This window comes from Ammodytes marinus (genome assembly GCF_949987685.1).
Source record: "Ammodytes marinus genome assembly, chromosome: 20".
Taxonomy (NCBI): Eukaryota; Metazoa; Chordata; class Actinopteri; order Uranoscopiformes; family Ammodytidae; genus Ammodytes; species Ammodytes marinus.
The window spans coordinates 9,340,754-9,359,490 of record NC_137224.1 but is presented as its reverse complement, the minus strand read 5'-3'; the positions used below and the strand labels follow the sequence as shown (position 1 = coordinate 9,359,490).

The window sequence follows — 18,737 nt, the reverse complement described above, 5'->3', positions numbered from 1 at the left end:
TGATGGGAACATGCAATGAAATAGTAAATGTAAGTAATCCAGAGCGGCCATATATGAGAAAAATATAATCTTCATCCAGGAACAAAGAACAATCTTTTGAGTGTTGTTATGTAATGATATTTATATTCTTGTATAGTTGTCACAGAAAAAAAGATCCTCTGCAGACACATGGTGAAAAACCACAAGGCTGAATGAAAAGCTGTTCACATCAGGGTGGTTTTTGTGAGCATGGTTTGACACAAGACTTTTTCTTTCTTTCTTTTCTAAGATTCGACGTCGGAGGCCAACACCAGCCACACTTTTCAGATTGACAGACCCACCGTCACCAGAGGAAGAAATTGGCCCACACCAGGTAGATCAACTGGTGTGCACTAGTCTCAATAAACCAGAACGCAGATACAATAAAAAGCCAAGGTGTTTTGAGTAAGGGGTGTAAGGTTAATATTTTATTAATTGTTAAACCCTTGCTTTGCCATAAAGCTCTAATTAAATGTTGTATATTTCAAAATGTATCTGAGGCTATAAACATTCTGGGTTTGAGTATTATGGCAAATTCCACTGATAACGTTTATCTGTAATCTCTAAAGCAGGATTTGGATGTTTTACTTGCAGTGGGTTCTGGGGGACAATGGTGCCTTGAAAGCCAAACTTGTACACACGTCAACTTACCAGCCACCCTCCCTTAAAGGTAAATACCCTGTCTTGAATGTGTTGGCGTGGGTTCCACATGTACGAATTGTTTTAGGAAAAAAACATCACAGATCGTCACAAGTCAAATTAATTCTGGAGACCCTATTCTGATGTGCTAACTGCCATGTGGTCTAAATCTGTTCGAAATACGTGCACATCCAAAAAAAACGCAGTGAGAGGTGTGTTTTCCGGTGTGTGTGTGTGTGTGTGTGTGTGTGTGTGTGTGTGTGTGTGTGTGTGTGTGTGTGTGTGTGTGTGTGTGTGTGTGTGTGTGTGTGTGTGTGTGTGTGTGTGTGTGTGTTAGGTGAGATTAGGAGCAGAGACAGCTGTGAGCCTGTTCTGGATCATCCTGGATTATAGGATCGGTACACAGCTGCAACATGGTCTCACACATATACACACACAAACACTTATACATGCACGCATACACACAAGTCAAATACATACAAACATGCCCATACATTTTTTGATATAAACGCCATACACTGACCGGCCACTTTATTAGGTACACCAGTTAAATTTATTGTTAACACATATAACTAATCAGCCAATCTCATTGCAGCAACTCAATTCATTTAGGCATGTAGACCTGGACAAGACAACTTGTTGAAGTTCAAACCGAGCAACAGAATGGGGAAAATAGTGGGTTTCAAGTGACTTTGAACATGGCATGGTTGATGGTGCCAGATGGGCTGGTCTGGGTATTTCAGAAACTGCTGATCTACTAGGATTTTCAAGCACAACCATCTCTAGGTTTTACAGAGAATGGTCCGAAAAGGGAAAAATATCCAGTGTGCGGCAGTTGTGTGGACGAAAATGCCTTGTTGATTTCAAGAATCAAGAATCAAGAATCAACTTTAATTTGTCATTGCACATGTTACAGAGCAACGAAAATCTGTTTACAGTTATACCCCGCCAAGAGACATAAAAGGACAGTAAACATTACATGGGAGACAGGAGGGATAAACTGAAGAGTCGTCAAGCGTGCACTGCGCCCTTTATCATAGGTAGGAAAGGGAAAACAAAAGGGTAAACGAGGGGAAAAAAGGCCGTTCCCAAACTGGGCTTCTGTAACGGGAACGCAGTGTGGAATTAGGAAAAAAAGGAAACACTGTTACTGTCTACAATTTGCACAGGCTTACCAAAATTGGACAATTATAGACCATTGGAAAAATCTTGCCTGATCTGAGTCTCGATTTCAGTTGCAAAGCTCAGGTGGTAGGGGCAGAATTTGGCATAAACAACATGAAAGCATGGATCCATCCTGCCATGCACCATCAACCATGCCACGTTCAAAGTCACTTAAACCCCCTTTCTTCTCCATTCTGATGCTCAGTTTGAACTTCAGCACGTTGTCTTGACACACTTCTACATGCCTAAAAGCATTGAGTTGCTGCCATGTAATTGGCTGATTAGCTATTTGTTTTACAAGCAATTGAACAGGTGTACCTAATAAAGTGGCAGGTGAGTGTATATACCATATTTGGCCTAAATTAAAAATTAAACAAAAAAAACCATCTGACTTCTTGGTAACTTAAAAGGTGACCTCATGATCCTACTTATTCTAAGGTCTATTACTTTATAACTTGTTTTTCAATGGGAGTTCCTATTTTGTAGAATCATGTATGTTACAAGGCAGTGGTAAAACACTGTTGCCGTTAAGTTCAAGGAGAGATTCCCACCTCAAGTATGGCCCACATTAAAAGTGATAAGTAAGAAACTTATATATCCAAATGGCTTTGGCTTATTGCTCAAAGCGAGGGTTATTTCATTTTAATTAAAAGGACTAATTATCATTGTACAGTCCCATAGTCCATATTTTCTTCATCATATTATATTTGTTTTTCTGGATTTCACAAAACAGCCATTGTGCTGTACTTGAAGTGTAACTTCAGAATGAATAATAGAACATTTTGTTTCATATTTTAGACAGAAACAATGTACAAGTCTACTCTGTACGCTGCAACATCATTGTTTGGGGTAGTTACAGGTACATTGTTGCAAGCTTTTGACCACCCGTGATGCTTTGAAGAGAATGAAATTTGCAATTGTAAGGTCTACCTAGATTAGGTTTGGGAGAAAATATACAATTATTAAAGGTGAAGTAAGCGATTTATTTATGTTTATATAAGTGTTAAATCGCTATATAGTGTGCGTGTTTGATAAAGCCAATCTCTCAGTCACTTGCTCTGCATGTTATCGGCAAATAAACTTTTCGGGGATCCCACTACTAATAACCAATCAGAAGAGAGAACGCTACAAACTGGCAACCGTCTTACTGCCGGTGCACGTGCAGAGCGACAGATGGGTGAATGTGTATGCGCCTACAATGGCGGAGCAGGTACAAATCCTTCCCAATGTCTGTTTTGCTGGTTTTTATCATGTTTTATCACACTTATGGATCTGAGATGATGCCAGATAACTCGCTGCTTGAAGACCGCAGTGCATTAATGTGGTGACGTGGGGAGGAAGGAGGGGACTGCTAACTGCAGTCACTGACAGGAAGTTAGCTAAACTGACCATTCCGCTTACTGAACGGAATGGTCAGTATTTTTGTTGCAATTTGCATGAACATGAGGCACAATGTATTAAACCACTGGCTCAATCCATTAGAGCTCATCATTTAATAACAGGTATACAGTAACAATGGTTAATATGAGCATCACTCTATATGCAGATGACATTTTTCTATTCTTAAAGGACAATGTAAAGCTGTCTAGTCCCCATCTTTACTGTCTTGGTACACTTGTAGCGATCTCATAACATCACTTCTTGTTGCAGCAGTCAGCTGTTTTCCACCAAAGGCTTTAATAACCCACTGTACCGTACTTACTTAGAACCAAGCTGCAGATTGACTGGTTAACAGGGTGGATCACTTGGCAATAGTCAAGAGTCAGATTTTTCCCTTAAGAGTTGATAGACACCAAAACAGAGCCGAAAGGAATGTTGGGCAATATTCTTCAGGTAGCAACACAACTTCAAATGAATGTTAATGTTAGTTGATTACTACTGGATGTGGAAATAAACATCTTTATGGTCACAGGTTTGCCATAATGTCTTTAAAGGGATGATATGTTTTTGCTGCCCCCCATGTGGCAAAAAACTTGGTTAAAATAGCTAAACAACATCATCCATCCATCCATCCATCCATCCATCCATCCATCCATCCATCCATCCATCCATCCATCCATCCATTGTCTGTCCATTGATGGATGACCTGATCCTTACAGTATGTGTAAACTTGGTACGTTTCTCCTATAATCTGTTTCCTGATTTGTATTCTCAGCTGTCCAACGCATGGCCCTGGCTCACCTGGCTTCCCTGGAATTGTCTTCTGTGGACAAAGAGGATTCCTCCTCTGGGGAGGAAGAGGAGGGTCAAGAGAAGGCGTGCCAGCAGACAGCCTCAGGTACAGGTGGGTCAGGCAAGACGGTTACATAAACACATTATGCATGTTTTTTGCCATCTTATACTGACAATTGTGCCACACATGGACATTGCTTACACTTTCAAAACCCCTTTCTTGTCAGATCTAAGGAAAGAAAGTGAACTGCATAGGGATCAATGTGCCCCGCTGGACAGTTTGACAGGAGGTGCTGAACTCAGCCATCCCCACGGAGTGGAAGAGCACGCCAAAGAAAGAGATTAATAAAAAGGACAACGACAAAAGAAGTGTGCTTCTACGGAGACAGTGTTAGTGAGGAACATACATGCGTAGTACATGTATGGATCACACGTGAGCGTGCAAGGGTGTGTGTAAGCATTTGAAAAAAGAGATGAATTGGGAAAGGAAAGAGATGAAGAAGACGCTCATTGAAGAAGGTCAGATTATTAATGAGCAGGTATGAGGAACGTTTCAACATGAGACTTATGAAGGGAAACATTTCACGGTCATCTGAGGAGGCCAGGGCCAAATTACAAGCAAAGAGTGCCACGTTAGAAATATGAGAACTGCCAACACTGTGGCATTTTTTGCAAGCAAATAATTGTTGTTTATTTGAAGTTAATCATGATTCAGCAGAATTCGGAGATATGCTCTTTGGGTACAACCATGTATGAAAAATCAGTTTTTGAATCATCTTCATTCACAACATGTCTATACATGATACAATTTTACGTTTGCAACTAACATATATACTATTGTATGCATATTTTAACAACATGACAATTAGGTTCACTGTTATCTGTAGTGACATGGTCAAAGTGAAACATTGTTTGAGGGCCCAGATGAGGTTGTTATTTTATAGTATATCTCATACATATATTGTGGGTTGATTGGGAATATACCAAAGAAACAATACACTATATTATATGATATATTACAGTATAATGCAAATACAATACACAGTAGTAGGGTGCAAGCCAATCCCTATTTGATTTCAACACAGAAACTGCAGGGTGGCCTCCAAAGATATAAAACTCTTTCATCTTGCTTTCCTCGGCCTCGCATAAAGTTGCGTGCAATATAAAGGAATTCAAAGGAGGATGGATTACAGATGATTTACAGCATACCAGATTAAAACATATACTAATCCAACTAATCGTGATGATGTGGCACAGTTTTTCTGGTTTTGATATTATATACATACAGGCTCTTTGTAACGCGACGATTAGCAAGCATGCTCTCTTTGATAGGCCTATAGCAGAGACAAGGTGGGACCCGGAAGAAGAGCTATTTTTAAAAAACATTATATAAATGAGGAAAGAGAGGTTCATTCATGACCATGTATATACACAATATGAATTATGTTTTGTGTTGGTTACTAATAAAACAATTATAATGGGCTGTTGGTGTTTGTGTGATTGTACTTCTGTAGGAAATCAATAAACAATGCGTTCGGGTCCATGAGTTATATTTGAAGTGGAACTCAAGATGGCCAAGAAGTACTGACGCCATAATGACATTGATACTATAGCAAATTAATTAACCCATGAATTTTCAATGATATGCAATGATGGATTTTTCAAGCATTCTTTTTACACATGGTTGCATTATTACATTTACACAGGTTTCCACCCATCTGTCCCTTCATTTATTTCAATTTCAACTTCAAGTTCACATTAGCATAATGTTGTACGTCTGTATGAGAAGGAATCACATATTCAGCATTTGTTTTAGCGTCACTTCTTTATTAACATCGTCACAAGTTGCAAAACACAGCAGGAAAGTCACACACCTCAATAATGCCACTTCAGAAGTATATAGTATATCAAAATATAATGTTTACAAACAGCTTGAAAATAAATTGCTATTATATGCTATTGTATGATATGCTTGAAACAAAAATCATAGCATAACATTCTTGATGCTGTAGTAGCCTTGTTTGAACTGCGGGAGGCAATGTGTAACTACTTTTCTAACACTGAAAGCTCCTCTGGCATCCAAAGGGATCATCACATATTTGTTTCAGCCTTGGAAAAAGACATGGAGTGACACAATACAATGGAAATATTTCATTCACATGTTGGTGTTTTTTTCCTTTAAGACTCAGTTGGAATAATGTTTACATTGATTTAGGATCACAGTTAAAGCAAACTCTTCCCCGACAAATAAAAATAGAGCAGAAACATGTGCTAATTATTGTTAGCATAATTTTTACTTCAATAGTTTACTGTGCTAGACAACACATGTATGTAGGCTTAATCCATGGTATTTTTCATAAGGATAGTTAGGCTACTTTCTCACTTTCAACTTAAATCCCCTTTATCCACCCTCCCTGCCTTTTCTCCCACTTTACCTTTTTAATTTTTTCTTGCCTTTACAAAAAACACTCCAGTCACATCATCGACCCCCACCCTCATATCCGGAGGCAGTGTGTACACCTCCAGTCTGATCAGGGTGTAGCCACTCTCCTTCAAACTATCACAGACCTGCGCCTCATTCAGTGGGACCACGGGGATCTTTAACCCAGGCCCCCCAAAGTAGTAGCTCTCTCCCAGGGCTCCGATGAGCAGGAGGTGGCCCCCAGACCGCAGGAGGCTCCCTATGTGGCCCAGGGCCCTAGTGAAGGCGGCCAGGTCCGGGCTGACGCTCTCCAGACAGAAGCTCGACACTAGGCAGTCGGCCCCCGCTGAAGGGAGGGCATCGCGGGCCACAGGCAGAGGGCGATGCACGTCAATGGGGAGGATGTCCGTGATGACCTGACGTAGCCTGGCAGCTTTCTCTGTCCATGCCGAGGGTCTGGTGTAGGGAACATATCAATAAAAGCACCACATTTAATAAAAAAACAGCTATTTGAAATGTACAACATGCCATCAATCTGGTCCACAGTAGTTCTACACACTACTTTTCCGTTATTGAAAATGTCTTATTTAATCAAACTGACTTTCCAAATGAATGCTTATCATTGTCATATACGCCACATTGCAAGGCTCATCATGGTTCAATTGGATGACCGTAATAAAATGTGAAATCTAACAAACCTTTGACTGTTTCAGTCTTAAGACAACTTATTTTTGTCCCGTAGACTACTGTAAATTACAAGTAAGGAATTTACTGACGATGATACCAGACTAACCACGATCATTATTCTTGAGAAAGTGACTGGCACTCAGGAAATATCTAATCTTTAAACAGAGTGTAAAAGGATGTGGTTGTTGTACCGTCGTCCCTCCAGCTTGCAGACATGCTGCAGGTAGGGTGTCCAGTCCAGGCTGCAGCCCCCGTCCTCCTTCAGCCAGTGCCTCAGCTCCTGCCTGTTAACCTCTAGGAAGTCTGTGAGGAGCACCCTGTTGAAAACCTCACAGCCACTCAGCACCTGGTACAGGGTGGGACCCGAACCTATGTCCACCAGCAGCTCACCAGTCACATCACCTAAAAAAAGGTATAGAGGGAAAAGAAAATGATGAGAAGTGAGACTGAGAAAGTGCACATGGAGAGCTCTTCACCGACACAAAATTTTGTCTGAATGTGTTTCTATGTATGTCCATTTAGAGTTAATGTATGATAACAGATATATATCACTGAAAAAAAATATGTTAAATGATGGATTGAATTCTAACATGTAGGTGAGTCAATCTAGGGAAAAAAAGGGCTTAACCCCAAAAAAATTGATACAAAAGGTTTTTCAATGGATTCCAGTAGTATTTGGTGTGCTGAATAACATACTAAAAGTCTACCAAAATCTACCCCCCAGAAAGCCCTCATTTCCAAGATGGCGGCCGAAATGGCGGCGGGGAGCTTGAAATGGCTGTATCTCAAATTGAAAAAATGTTGCAAAGGAATTTTCAACTGATTTTGGTACCTCTGGACATGCTTACAAACATACTAAAAATCTAGGAAAATACACCTTCCGGAAAGGCTTCATTTTCAAGATGGCGTCCAAAATGGTGGCTGGCCAAGCTTAAAATGGCTATATATCTCAATAGAAAAATATTATTCAAATGATTTTTCACTTGATTCTGGTACCTGCAAATATGCTTATGACCATACTAACAATCTAGGAAAATATACCTCCCAGAAAGGCTTCATTTTCATAATGGTGTCCAAAATGGCGGCCGGGAGCGTAGAATGGCTATATCTCAAATGGAAAATGTTACAAAAGAATGTTTCAACTGATTCTGGTACCTCTATACATTAAGAAAGTGCGACAAATCTAGGTAAATATAACTGCTAGAAAGGCGTCATTTTCAAAATGACTGCCTGATGGTATAGGGGAGGGCTGGGCGATTAATTGAAATTCAATTTCGATTACGATTTTGGCGTCCCTCGATCATGAAAACAAGATAATCGTAATAAATTGATTATTGTGTCGCACGCCGTGTCTTGTGTGGTAAATGCAGCGAACCCTTCTGTGCCCCCACCCAAACACTTTCGCTTTCAGCGATTGCAATGCAATGGTTTATTCAGCATAAAGTTAAAGTACTCGCCCAAGACTGATGTTAAATCGAAACACAAAAGCCTTGCGTGAGCGAAATAGCGAGTTGCCAGTTGAAACTCCGTGACGGTGGGTAACGGTGTCATTCACAGTGACACCTCGCCAGTGTGAGCCGCCGCACAGAAAAGCCCTGTGGCTTTACGGCTAAAATGAACCGGGGATATCCTGCCCGTTAACGTTGTTGATGTGGAAGGCTTCAGCTCAGATCTTGTCATCGAGACGACATTGATGAGGTCATTGAAGACGCATGGAAGTGGAATGACTGACAATCAGAGAGCCCTTTGGACCATGTCAAAGTGCATAACATCACAGTACAACACCGCAATGCAGGAGTTCACAAACCAGACATACACAACATCAGAACAGCACAAGGACTCAACAGAGGCAAGGATGAAAAGGGATGCTGCTGACCTGGAGAAGATCACTTCAAAACTTGCTATATGGTCACCTTTCTCTCCAGACTCTTCTTTAAGGAATGTTTTTACAGGTGTTGTTGCTGAGGACGGAGTGAACGTGCATGATTATGACTCTGTTGGACGCAATATCATGCACAAAATGATTGGACAGCCTGCATTCACGTTCTCATTTAGTAGAAAGGATAAAGCCATAACCCTTGGACAAAAATCGTCTATCAAGGTTGCTCCTGATCGAACAATTGATTTTGCACTTCTTTTTCAACGTTTCCTGATTGTCTCCCAAACTGGAGAGCTATCATTGGAGGAGGTTATGCGTTACGAACTCAGTCCTTTCCCTCCTGCCCTCTTTGAAGCTGGAAACATCTTCCGCAAGGCTGATAAACCACAACTTGCGCACGCAATCTGTGATCATGCAAGTGATGCAATCCTAGATTCTGTACCAGAAACAGATCATTATGTTCTTGATGGAGGTTCACTCCTTCACCGAATACCATGGAAGCACGGACAAAGCTATAGTAAAATTGTGCAGTCATATGCAGACTTCACCATCCAACATTATGGCTCAGCTACAACCATTGTGTTCGATGGCTATGGGGATGGGCCATCCATTAAAGACAACACACATCAAAGAAGAGGAAACAATATTCATCCCATTGTCAACTTCACTGCTGAGACAGAGTTCTCAGGTAAGAAGGAGGAGTTCATGTCAAGAGATCTGAATAAACAAAGGCTGATCCAAATGATAAGCGATGAACTGAAAGAAAGGGGTTGCACTGAGGTCAATTCAATTGGAGATGCTGATGTAGACATCGTAAGGGCCGCAGTGGAATCATCTCTTCTTCACACCACTACGCTGATTGGAGAAGATACAGATCTCCTTGTCTTACTACTTCACTATGCACAGAGAGATAGTAAGGGCGTATATTTCAGATCAGACAAGTCAAAAGCTGATGGCAGTTTTAAAGTGTATGCCGTAAACCATTTAAAAGAAGTACTTGGACATGATGTGTGTTCTCAGTTGATGTTCATCCATGCTCTCACTGGCTGTGACACAACTTCTCGGATCTTCGGGGTTTGCAAAAAGACTGCTTTCCAGAAGCTTGTAAAAGGGGATCCCGTCCTTCGATCTTGTGCCAATGCATTCATTGTCCCAAACCAGACCACAGAGGTGATTGATGACCTTGGGTGCCAAGTAATGACTGTCCTCTTTGGTGGAAAGTGCACAGATTCCCTTGCAGCAATGCGATATAACATTTTCAGCAAGAAGGTTGTCTCAGCTTCATCAACTGTAACGCCTGAACGTCTGCCACCAACTGAATAGTAGAGCGTACTACCAGGTCATGGTCTGGATGGGAACAGAAGATGGTATGGATGCCCTGAACTGGGGGTGGAGCCTGCAGGACAATAGATTTGTCCCACTCATGTCAACAACGAATGTTGCTCCAGACAGTCTCTTGAAGGTCATTCATTGTAACTGTACCACTGCCTGCAAGACACTCCGCTGTTCTTGCAGAAAATATGGACTACCTTGTACTACTGTCTGTGGACCATGTCAACTTAAGGAATGTGACAATCCACTTAACAAGTTTCTTCCAGAGGAGCCCGAAGATGATGATGAATAAAGACCACAATAAGTGTGGCATTTATGTTATTCAACAACAACACCACCTTTCTAGTTTGAATAGTAACCAATTTGAACCATTTAACCAATGTAAGCTTACAGGCAGTCATTTTGAAAATGATGCCTTTCTAGCAGTTATATTTACCTAGATTTGTCGCACTTTATTAATGTATAGAGGTACCAGAATCAGTTGACATTCTTTTGTAACATTTTCCATTTGAGATATAGCCATTCTACGCTCCCGGCCGCCATTTTGGACGCCATTATGAAAATGAAGCCTTTCTGGGAGGTATATTTTCCTAGATTGTTAGTATGTTCATAAGCATATTTGCAGGTACCAGAATCAAGTTAAAAATCATTCGAATAATCTTTTTCTATTGAGATATATAGCCATTTTAAGCTTGGCCGGCCACCATTTTGGACGCCATCTTGAAAATTAAGCCTTTCCGGAAGGTGTATTTTCCTAGATTTTTAGTATGTTTGTAAGCATGTCCAGAGGTACCAAAATCAGTTGAAAATTCCTTTGCAACATTTTTTCAATTTGAGATATAGCCATTTCAAGCTCCCTGCCGCCATTTCGGCCGCCATCTTGGAAATGAGGGCTTTCTGGGGGGTAGATTTTGGTAGACTTTTAGTATGTTATTCAGCACACCAAATACTACTGGAATCCATTGAAAAACCTTTTGTATCAATTTTTTTGGGGTTAAGCCCTTTTTTTTCCTAGATTGACTCACCTAATGTTTGGTTTTATATACGAATGCTTGAAATATAGAGAAATACGTAGAGATTAATTTTAGAATAAGAAAATGTCATAAACCCAACTGGGTCTGTGGTCAAAAATCTTGGTGTAAAATAAAACTGAAAACATGCTATCATTTAAACCAATGAACTATTTCTAAAAATGGCCATTCATTCACCTCCATTTCCCCTTACCTTCAGTGAAAGCTCTATGCAGGCATGCCAGTTTCCAGGGCACAATGCTGTCCTTTCTTCCAAAATCAGCCCTTGGTGGCGTGTAGTTATATTGTAGATACGCTGCAGGATCAAAGCTCTGGTAGCAGGCTGCCATGGCCGCTACTCCATTCTCTTTTCCTTTTTCTTCCATTCTACGTTTTCTTTTTTGACTTCACCTCACTGTTTAGTGATTAACCATCAGGTGCCCTACTACCCCTTCGACATCGTTATATACCTGTGTGTGTCTGTGTCATTATGTGTGTGTGTGTGTGTGTGTATGTGTGTGTGTGTGTGTGTGCGCTTTGGGCTACTTTGAGCTTCATGGATAGAGATAGTAATCCTGTTTTTGGGCCCACGCTCCTGCCTGTTAGCATTTGTTTGTGTACACGTTCTCTACCCTGAGGCACTGATACCATCAGATCAGGGGGCTTTCTCCAACACTAGACCCAATAATGGACTCCTTACATGGCTTTCAGGTCTTTTACCCACCTCTCAGAGGCCTGCCATATCTCCACAATCGTTCCTAATGGGTCTCTGTTAGAGAAAGGTTGTTGTTGGATGCAGAAAGAGGACATCTATTTTCATCATTTTGAACTAGACATTTCCATATTATAATGGTTTCACTAAGTCCATCAAAAAAGAGCAATACGATAGCCAAGAGAAAGAATGATATAAGCTCACGTGACGCCTAAAAAAAACAGTGTTTAAAGAAAAACACAATAACACAAAGTTGCAGCACTTTTTCCATGGTTTTAACGTTTTGTTATCGGCATGCATTTGGTAAAAAGCCTAAATAAATGTTATTAAATGAGAAAAGTGTAAAAGATCTAAGAATTTAAAAACAGATTTTATGGCCAATAAAACATTAATTGATATTTTTTACTGGGTCATTGATACAGCTACTCTAGGGGATCAGGTGACTGATCACAATATAAACTCTTGTCTTGCTTTTCTGACCTTGACCACCACACGCGAAGAAGGGCTTATACTCAAATTGGTATCATGTTCCGATGTCACAAAAACAATCCTTGCAATGAAGTAAATATTAATTTCATTTCAAATGGCAATCCTCTCGAATCACATTACCTTGTGAGAATAAAGACTTCGGCAGTTTGTCTGAGTTGAGTTTTTTTAATGGAAAAACAAAACATTTTTCAAGCATGAACACACTCATACTCTCAGGACCACAGTTACCATGACTACAGTATCTTCATTACTAGAGTATAATCAGAGGTTATTTCTGCTCTACTATATGAATTTGAGGGCTTCACATGGCATGCATATTTAAGTCTGAGCAGACTCAAAATGTCTTATCCTCACTTTACTTCAGCTGATCAGTATTTTATGCTTAATTTGTGCCTGCTAACGAGAAAGATCGTATTCATAGCTCCAGTGAAATGACCTGCTCAATTTTGAAACGGCTAGCTGTAGTGGCCAGCTGAAAAAGCAGGCAAGCTTCATCCCTTGATTGAATTCATTTTCCTTCTATTCTCAGCTGATCCCCAAAGCCAACCCCAATGAACCAGTGTGGTAGGCTACATAGACATCAGATAAATTCTCCCCTGGAGCCTCTTAACACCTCGTTCATCCCTGGCAGCTGAACCAGAATCCCCAATATCCTCACATACACTACACACACTGACCCTCTTCTACAATCTATTTTTATTACAGACAACAATGGAAATTAATGATGGTCCAAACAAACAAAGACACAGTTGAACATGGGCCAATAGAATAATTTTGCCTGTGTTTTGTGCAATTTTTCATATTTTTACCAAGTACGAACGTTTCAACCCAGGAACCTTGGCAACTGTGTCATCTTCACCACAGTCTTCCTCTCACTTGTCTGTAACACTGTGCTCTTCGGTCTCCCAGTTACACAGCAGACTGCCTTCTGGATATGAACTGGGCCTCCTTGCACCTTTGGCCCCGTGGCAGATGGCTCAGAGACGGGCTGATTGGATCGTCTGGCTGGGTGTGTTTTGGGATGTTGGTCATTCTTGCTGATGGCCCCTGAGAGGAATCGCTGGAGAAGCCTCCTAGCCTCCCTGTGTTTTGCTGAGAGCTCTGCCTCCATCACTGTTGACCTGTAAGTAAGTGAGTAAGTAAGTAAAACTTTATTTATCTATCACTTTTAAAAAATGCACAGTTACAAAGTGCTTTACACACACACACACACACACACACACACACACACACACACACACACACACACACACACACACACACACACACACACACACACACACACACACACACACACAAAAACAAACAAATCCTGTCATTTAAGTGTGAAGTGGAGGACACTGTCACTAACCTGTGTTGATATTGTGGTACAGTGGTGAGACTGTGCCAGTGAGCCGCGTAGCTCTGCCCCTTGTGCCAGTCCTCCTCCAGGACGCTACAGTACAGCTCTGCTGTACCTGCACCAGTCACACTGCACATCCCTGCTGCCTCCAACAAACAACCACCAACCCTGTCACACAGACACACGTTTATCAAAATCAACTGGAAACAGAAAAATAACGACTGCAGTTGTAGCTAAATGTTTTATCACATTTGATATAAAATATTTGGCTGAAAGGTTGCAACATTTTATTTGAGACTGTTTGTGCTATTGTGCTCATGTAAATGTTTGGTCAATGGTCAATAATACAATTTGCTTCCATCCTTATTATCCATAACCTTTCCCCTTTTGGGCAGTGTTACTGTGTACTTGTGTTTTGTGCTGTGAGAAAATATCCATTTCTGCCTTAAAGCGATCCAATTTTCTGAATCCTTATCCAAATCCAACAGATTTTATGTGAACCGTGGTCCATTACAACACATGAGGTGAAATATTGTCTGGAGGTTACAAATCATCTTCCTGACAGACTTTTTTTTTCTTTTTTTTTTAAACATTAGAATGTTTCGCAAATCATGTAAGAAAAAATATTTTGGATAATAAAAAACAATGCAACTTACTCTTTTCCGCAGAACCTTTCTTCTAACAAATCTTCTTTCAACTCTTTATGTATATACTTCTCTGTTCACTCTTAGAAATATTTTCCTTTGAGCTTTGTCTTTGTAGATTTTTTTTTCTCTCTTAATATAGTACAGCTCATCTGTCTCTCTTCTGCTTTTCGTCTGTGGATAACTGGTCAGCTTGACTGTGTGGGTTGACTTTTTGGGGGGCGGGGGTTATATAGGGTATATGCAGCTATTTTAGAGTTGCTCTGCTGCCACCGGGACATGCTGATATTAGGGACAATCCACATGCTGCTATTTTGGAGATAATGAGGTGAGGTACAATGAAGGAAGCACACATACACACTCCAACACAGCTCAATTCATCTATACTGTAGCAGTGTTTTTTACCCAAAACAACACATGTGCGGGGACAAAGCATCTGATCAAAGGTCATGAGCAACCTACCTGAGATTCTCCATTTGGCCATTTTCTGATATCCTATTATTGAACTGTGTGGAGACAAAGTACCTGACCTGATTTCACTTATTTTCCCATTATCCTTATCATAAATCAGTAAGGTGGGTTTACAAAACCGAAAAAGACAGAACAAAATGATTGATGACTGGTTACCAATACATCCCATAATCCTAGAGTACATCAACAGAAAACATGTTATGCACAAACACCCCCTATATCATCATCTTGCTAAGGATTTACAGAGGTGCTAAGTTATATTGCGATGTGTTTCCATTACAGTGATCTAAGGTGCAGTAATAGTTACTGTTTGTAAGGTTGTAATAAATGTTCCTTCCTGATAAAATTGTCTTTTTTGTAAATGTTGTATTAATAATGACCAGGGCCAGATTTTAGTTAATGGTTTCTGTTGTACAATGAATTTGGAATAACAATTTTAAACAAGTTTATTTATCTGGGAAAGTATAATGGCAAGTTGAAGGGGTTGAAATGAACAGACCTGCAATGATTCAAAAGGTACACACACACACACACACAAACACACACACACACACACACACACACACACACACACACACACACACACACACACACACACACACACACACACACACACACACACAATATAGTTAGTTGATTAGTGGAGCCAGGAGAAAGGTAGTGGTCAGTTCCTTCTCCTGAGTTAGATGAACAGATAAAAGAGCAAACAGTAGGAGGAACACAGAAGAACAGATAAAGGGCAAAAGCGGACAACAGAGTAGAGAACAGGACAGCTATAATGGAATAATACACATTTAGCCAGAGCCACATGAGCCAATTTAGTTATCTATGGTCCTAAGGGCAGTGGGAGTCCGACAGTGTCAGTCAGCTCTGTTGTGGGTTACTTCTCATTTTGTCACAGCATGATAGTGCAGGTACAAAAAACTTTCATCAGTACTGCAGCCCTGTAGTCTATATGTTTTCCACATTATGGTGCAAATAAAACGTGAACATGTTAACAAAAGAACCAAGTAAGACAGTTTGGTCCTACACACCCATGCCTTCAAATTTGTTTAAGATGAATAAACTGAGACACAATTACAAACTAATTATATATAAACTAGATTCAACATGTATATTGCTTCATATTGTAAAATATGGGTTTGTGTGAGGAGAAATTTAAATTTTGTTATTGTTATCAATAATAATCCATACCTGAATGATTTTTATGGATCGATTGAACATGAGTAGGGGAGAACGGGGTTATATGTCACACGGGTTGGTTGTCACAATCGTTATATCTCGGAACCAGAAGGCGCTGTCTGTGAAATTTTGTTATGTAAATATCCAGAATTGGGATCAGAGGTCACCTACATAGTCTTCCTTGGAGATAGGCTGCTGAATTTGAGGTGAGAGGACTGTTTGTGTTTTTCATGTCAAATTGAAAATATTTAGCTCCTCAGTATATTTCTTCTAGGCTTTTACACAATGGGTTTATAACAAAACACTTTTCACCCATAAAAAGTGTGAAGGGTAAACTATAGTTTAGATTGTGGTTAGCAAGCTAATTAGTTGTCAGATGGTTGTTGGCCTTGATGCTAGCAAGAAATTCAAGTTGGGGTTGGTCGTCACATTTTCTGGGGGGTTGGTTGTCACATATTATCCAAAGGCTGCAGCCAGAAAAGGAACCCAATAACGAAAGAAATTGTCAAGCTGTATCCTCATTGACACCCCAGAGAAGGAGAGAATAGAGCAGGAAAAGGAAGCTTGCGTGCAAAAGAAAAAAGGGCAACAAAATCAAAACAACCCAGTGCATCCCAAACTAGACCAGCTGCCAAAGCTACAGTAAGTTATGTAGGCCTATTTATCAACTTGACAATGCAATTAAACTTTCAAATTTAGTTCTGCTTTCTTGCATTCTTTTTAATATTATTCCCATTAAGATAACTTTGTGACAAACAACCCCATAGTGTGTGACAACCGACCCCTTGATGGGGTTGGTTGTCACAATGTGTAAGGGTGTCTTTGATGACTAATTTCTTCTTTATTACAATAAGATAGAAAAAGTGAGGGGTGCACATTTCAAGCCAACACCTTCAGCTTCAATTTAATGTAGGAATGACTATTGAAAGATGTTTAGGTGATGAGCAATTCTCACTAGAGTAAAAAGTGTGCCTACTTACCCCGTTCTCCCCTAATATAGAATGTAAGAACTATTTTTTTTAAACATATAGAAACATTATAATTATAATTTAAAATCAGTCTGGTGCCTGATGGGCAACCATCGAAAACCATGCATATAAGAAAACAGATGTTGAATAGGCCTAGCTGTCTACAGTGGTGCCAACTATCTGGAAGGTTAAAATGGACCTATTATACTTTTCGACTTTTATGACCTATAAACGTTGTTACAATGATTTATAGTCATGTTTAACCATACTAGCTTATCAAATAATTACGTACATGCATTTAGACGTTTTCCCAGCTGACCGTCTGGGGTAGCTGTGCAGAGCGCTAAACACTAGGGCAGCCGGTCGAGAAATCACGTGTTCAAACCGGTCAAAATTTCCGGGTACCGTGTCACGTACCCGGATGTTTCCATGTATGGTAATGCTGCTCAGGCCAGCTCCGGCCGCCATGCCCCCACCTTCCTGTGCAAATCTCCCTCCGAAAATGTTCCGGAAGGAAGGTAACCAATCACAACGGAGTGGGATTTGCAGGAGGGGGGGGGGGGGGGGGAGAGAGGCGGAGAAGCAGAAAGCAGTGTGTCGAGAGCTACTGCTGTGTGCGCTAGGGTAAGAGGAAGAGTGTCCCGAAAATCTACATGGTTTTTTGTGATGTGATTCTTGTCAGGTTGCTCTATAGCAGTTTTTAACAAGAAATTAAGACCAGAAAAGTAGTATGATAGGAGAACTTTAAGTTAAAGAATCTAAGTTTTAATTTAAGCAATTCAATAATTCATGTCATGAAAATGTACAGTGAAACATTTCTAAATTACAATTTTTATTCTTTTAAATCCTGAAAAGCTGTTTTTAATTGTGTTAATATTATTGTTTTAATTCCCTCATCACACTATGTAAAATAAATAAAAGGGCAGAGTTTTATTTTGAAATGTAAATGTTAGACACTTCCGTTCTTCTTCCACGTTTCGGCCGGCCGTCATGGCGTCACATCCTGCCACTTCACCGCCAATTTACAGGTTTTCTGTGTTGAAAACATCATTTTATTTTCAGGTCTACTCCACCAAGAGGGAGACATGATCTACCTTTGGCCCGTTAATTCCGGCAGGGATTAATATATGTGGCTACGTTAGCACGACGGACGGTTGACAGTTACTGTAAAGTGCAGTGACAGTTTCATCAGCAACTCTGTCAGTTTAGGGGAGGAGTCGTGCACATGCAGAGCACACCTCTGTCTAAACACTTGTGTGATGAATTAAGGAATAGCGGGTCAAAGAAGATGGGCAAGACTCAATAGAAGACGTAACACGGGGCAGTTACAAACAAGGGACAAGCTTAACTGGGACTTCAGGAGGTTGAGTAAGAACACACGCTCTTAAGCATACTTTTCCATTCAGAAAAGTAGTATAATCATATTTTCACTATATTTCGATACCAAGAATACGTTTTTTAAGTCGCAAATTTAAGTTTCATACTTATGTCTACATTTCTCAAACAAATACCACAGTGTAATGTATTTGATTCTGATGTATAATATGTGTTTTCCCTTATATTTTCTGAACGTCTCTATGTGATAGTAAGAAGCATTTAACTGACC

The 18,737-nt window shown here is 40.3% G+C and overlaps 1 protein-coding gene across 1 annotated transcript; it reads right to left on the bottom strand.

Annotated features, from left to right (window-relative positions):
* Positions 1-6,432: 6,432 nt before the first annotated feature.
* pnmt (phenylethanolamine N-methyltransferase) lies at positions 6,433-11,709 on the bottom strand (the record flags this gene model as incomplete). Its single annotated transcript, XM_080049506.1, has 3 exons — positions 6,433-6,871; positions 7,294-7,504; positions 11,538-11,709. The coding sequence occupies 3 exons, from the start codon at positions 11,707-11,709 to the stop codon at positions 6,433-6,435; spliced, it is 822 nt and encodes a 273-aa protein (XP_079905632.1).
* Positions 11,710-18,737: the final 7,028 nt, after the last annotated feature.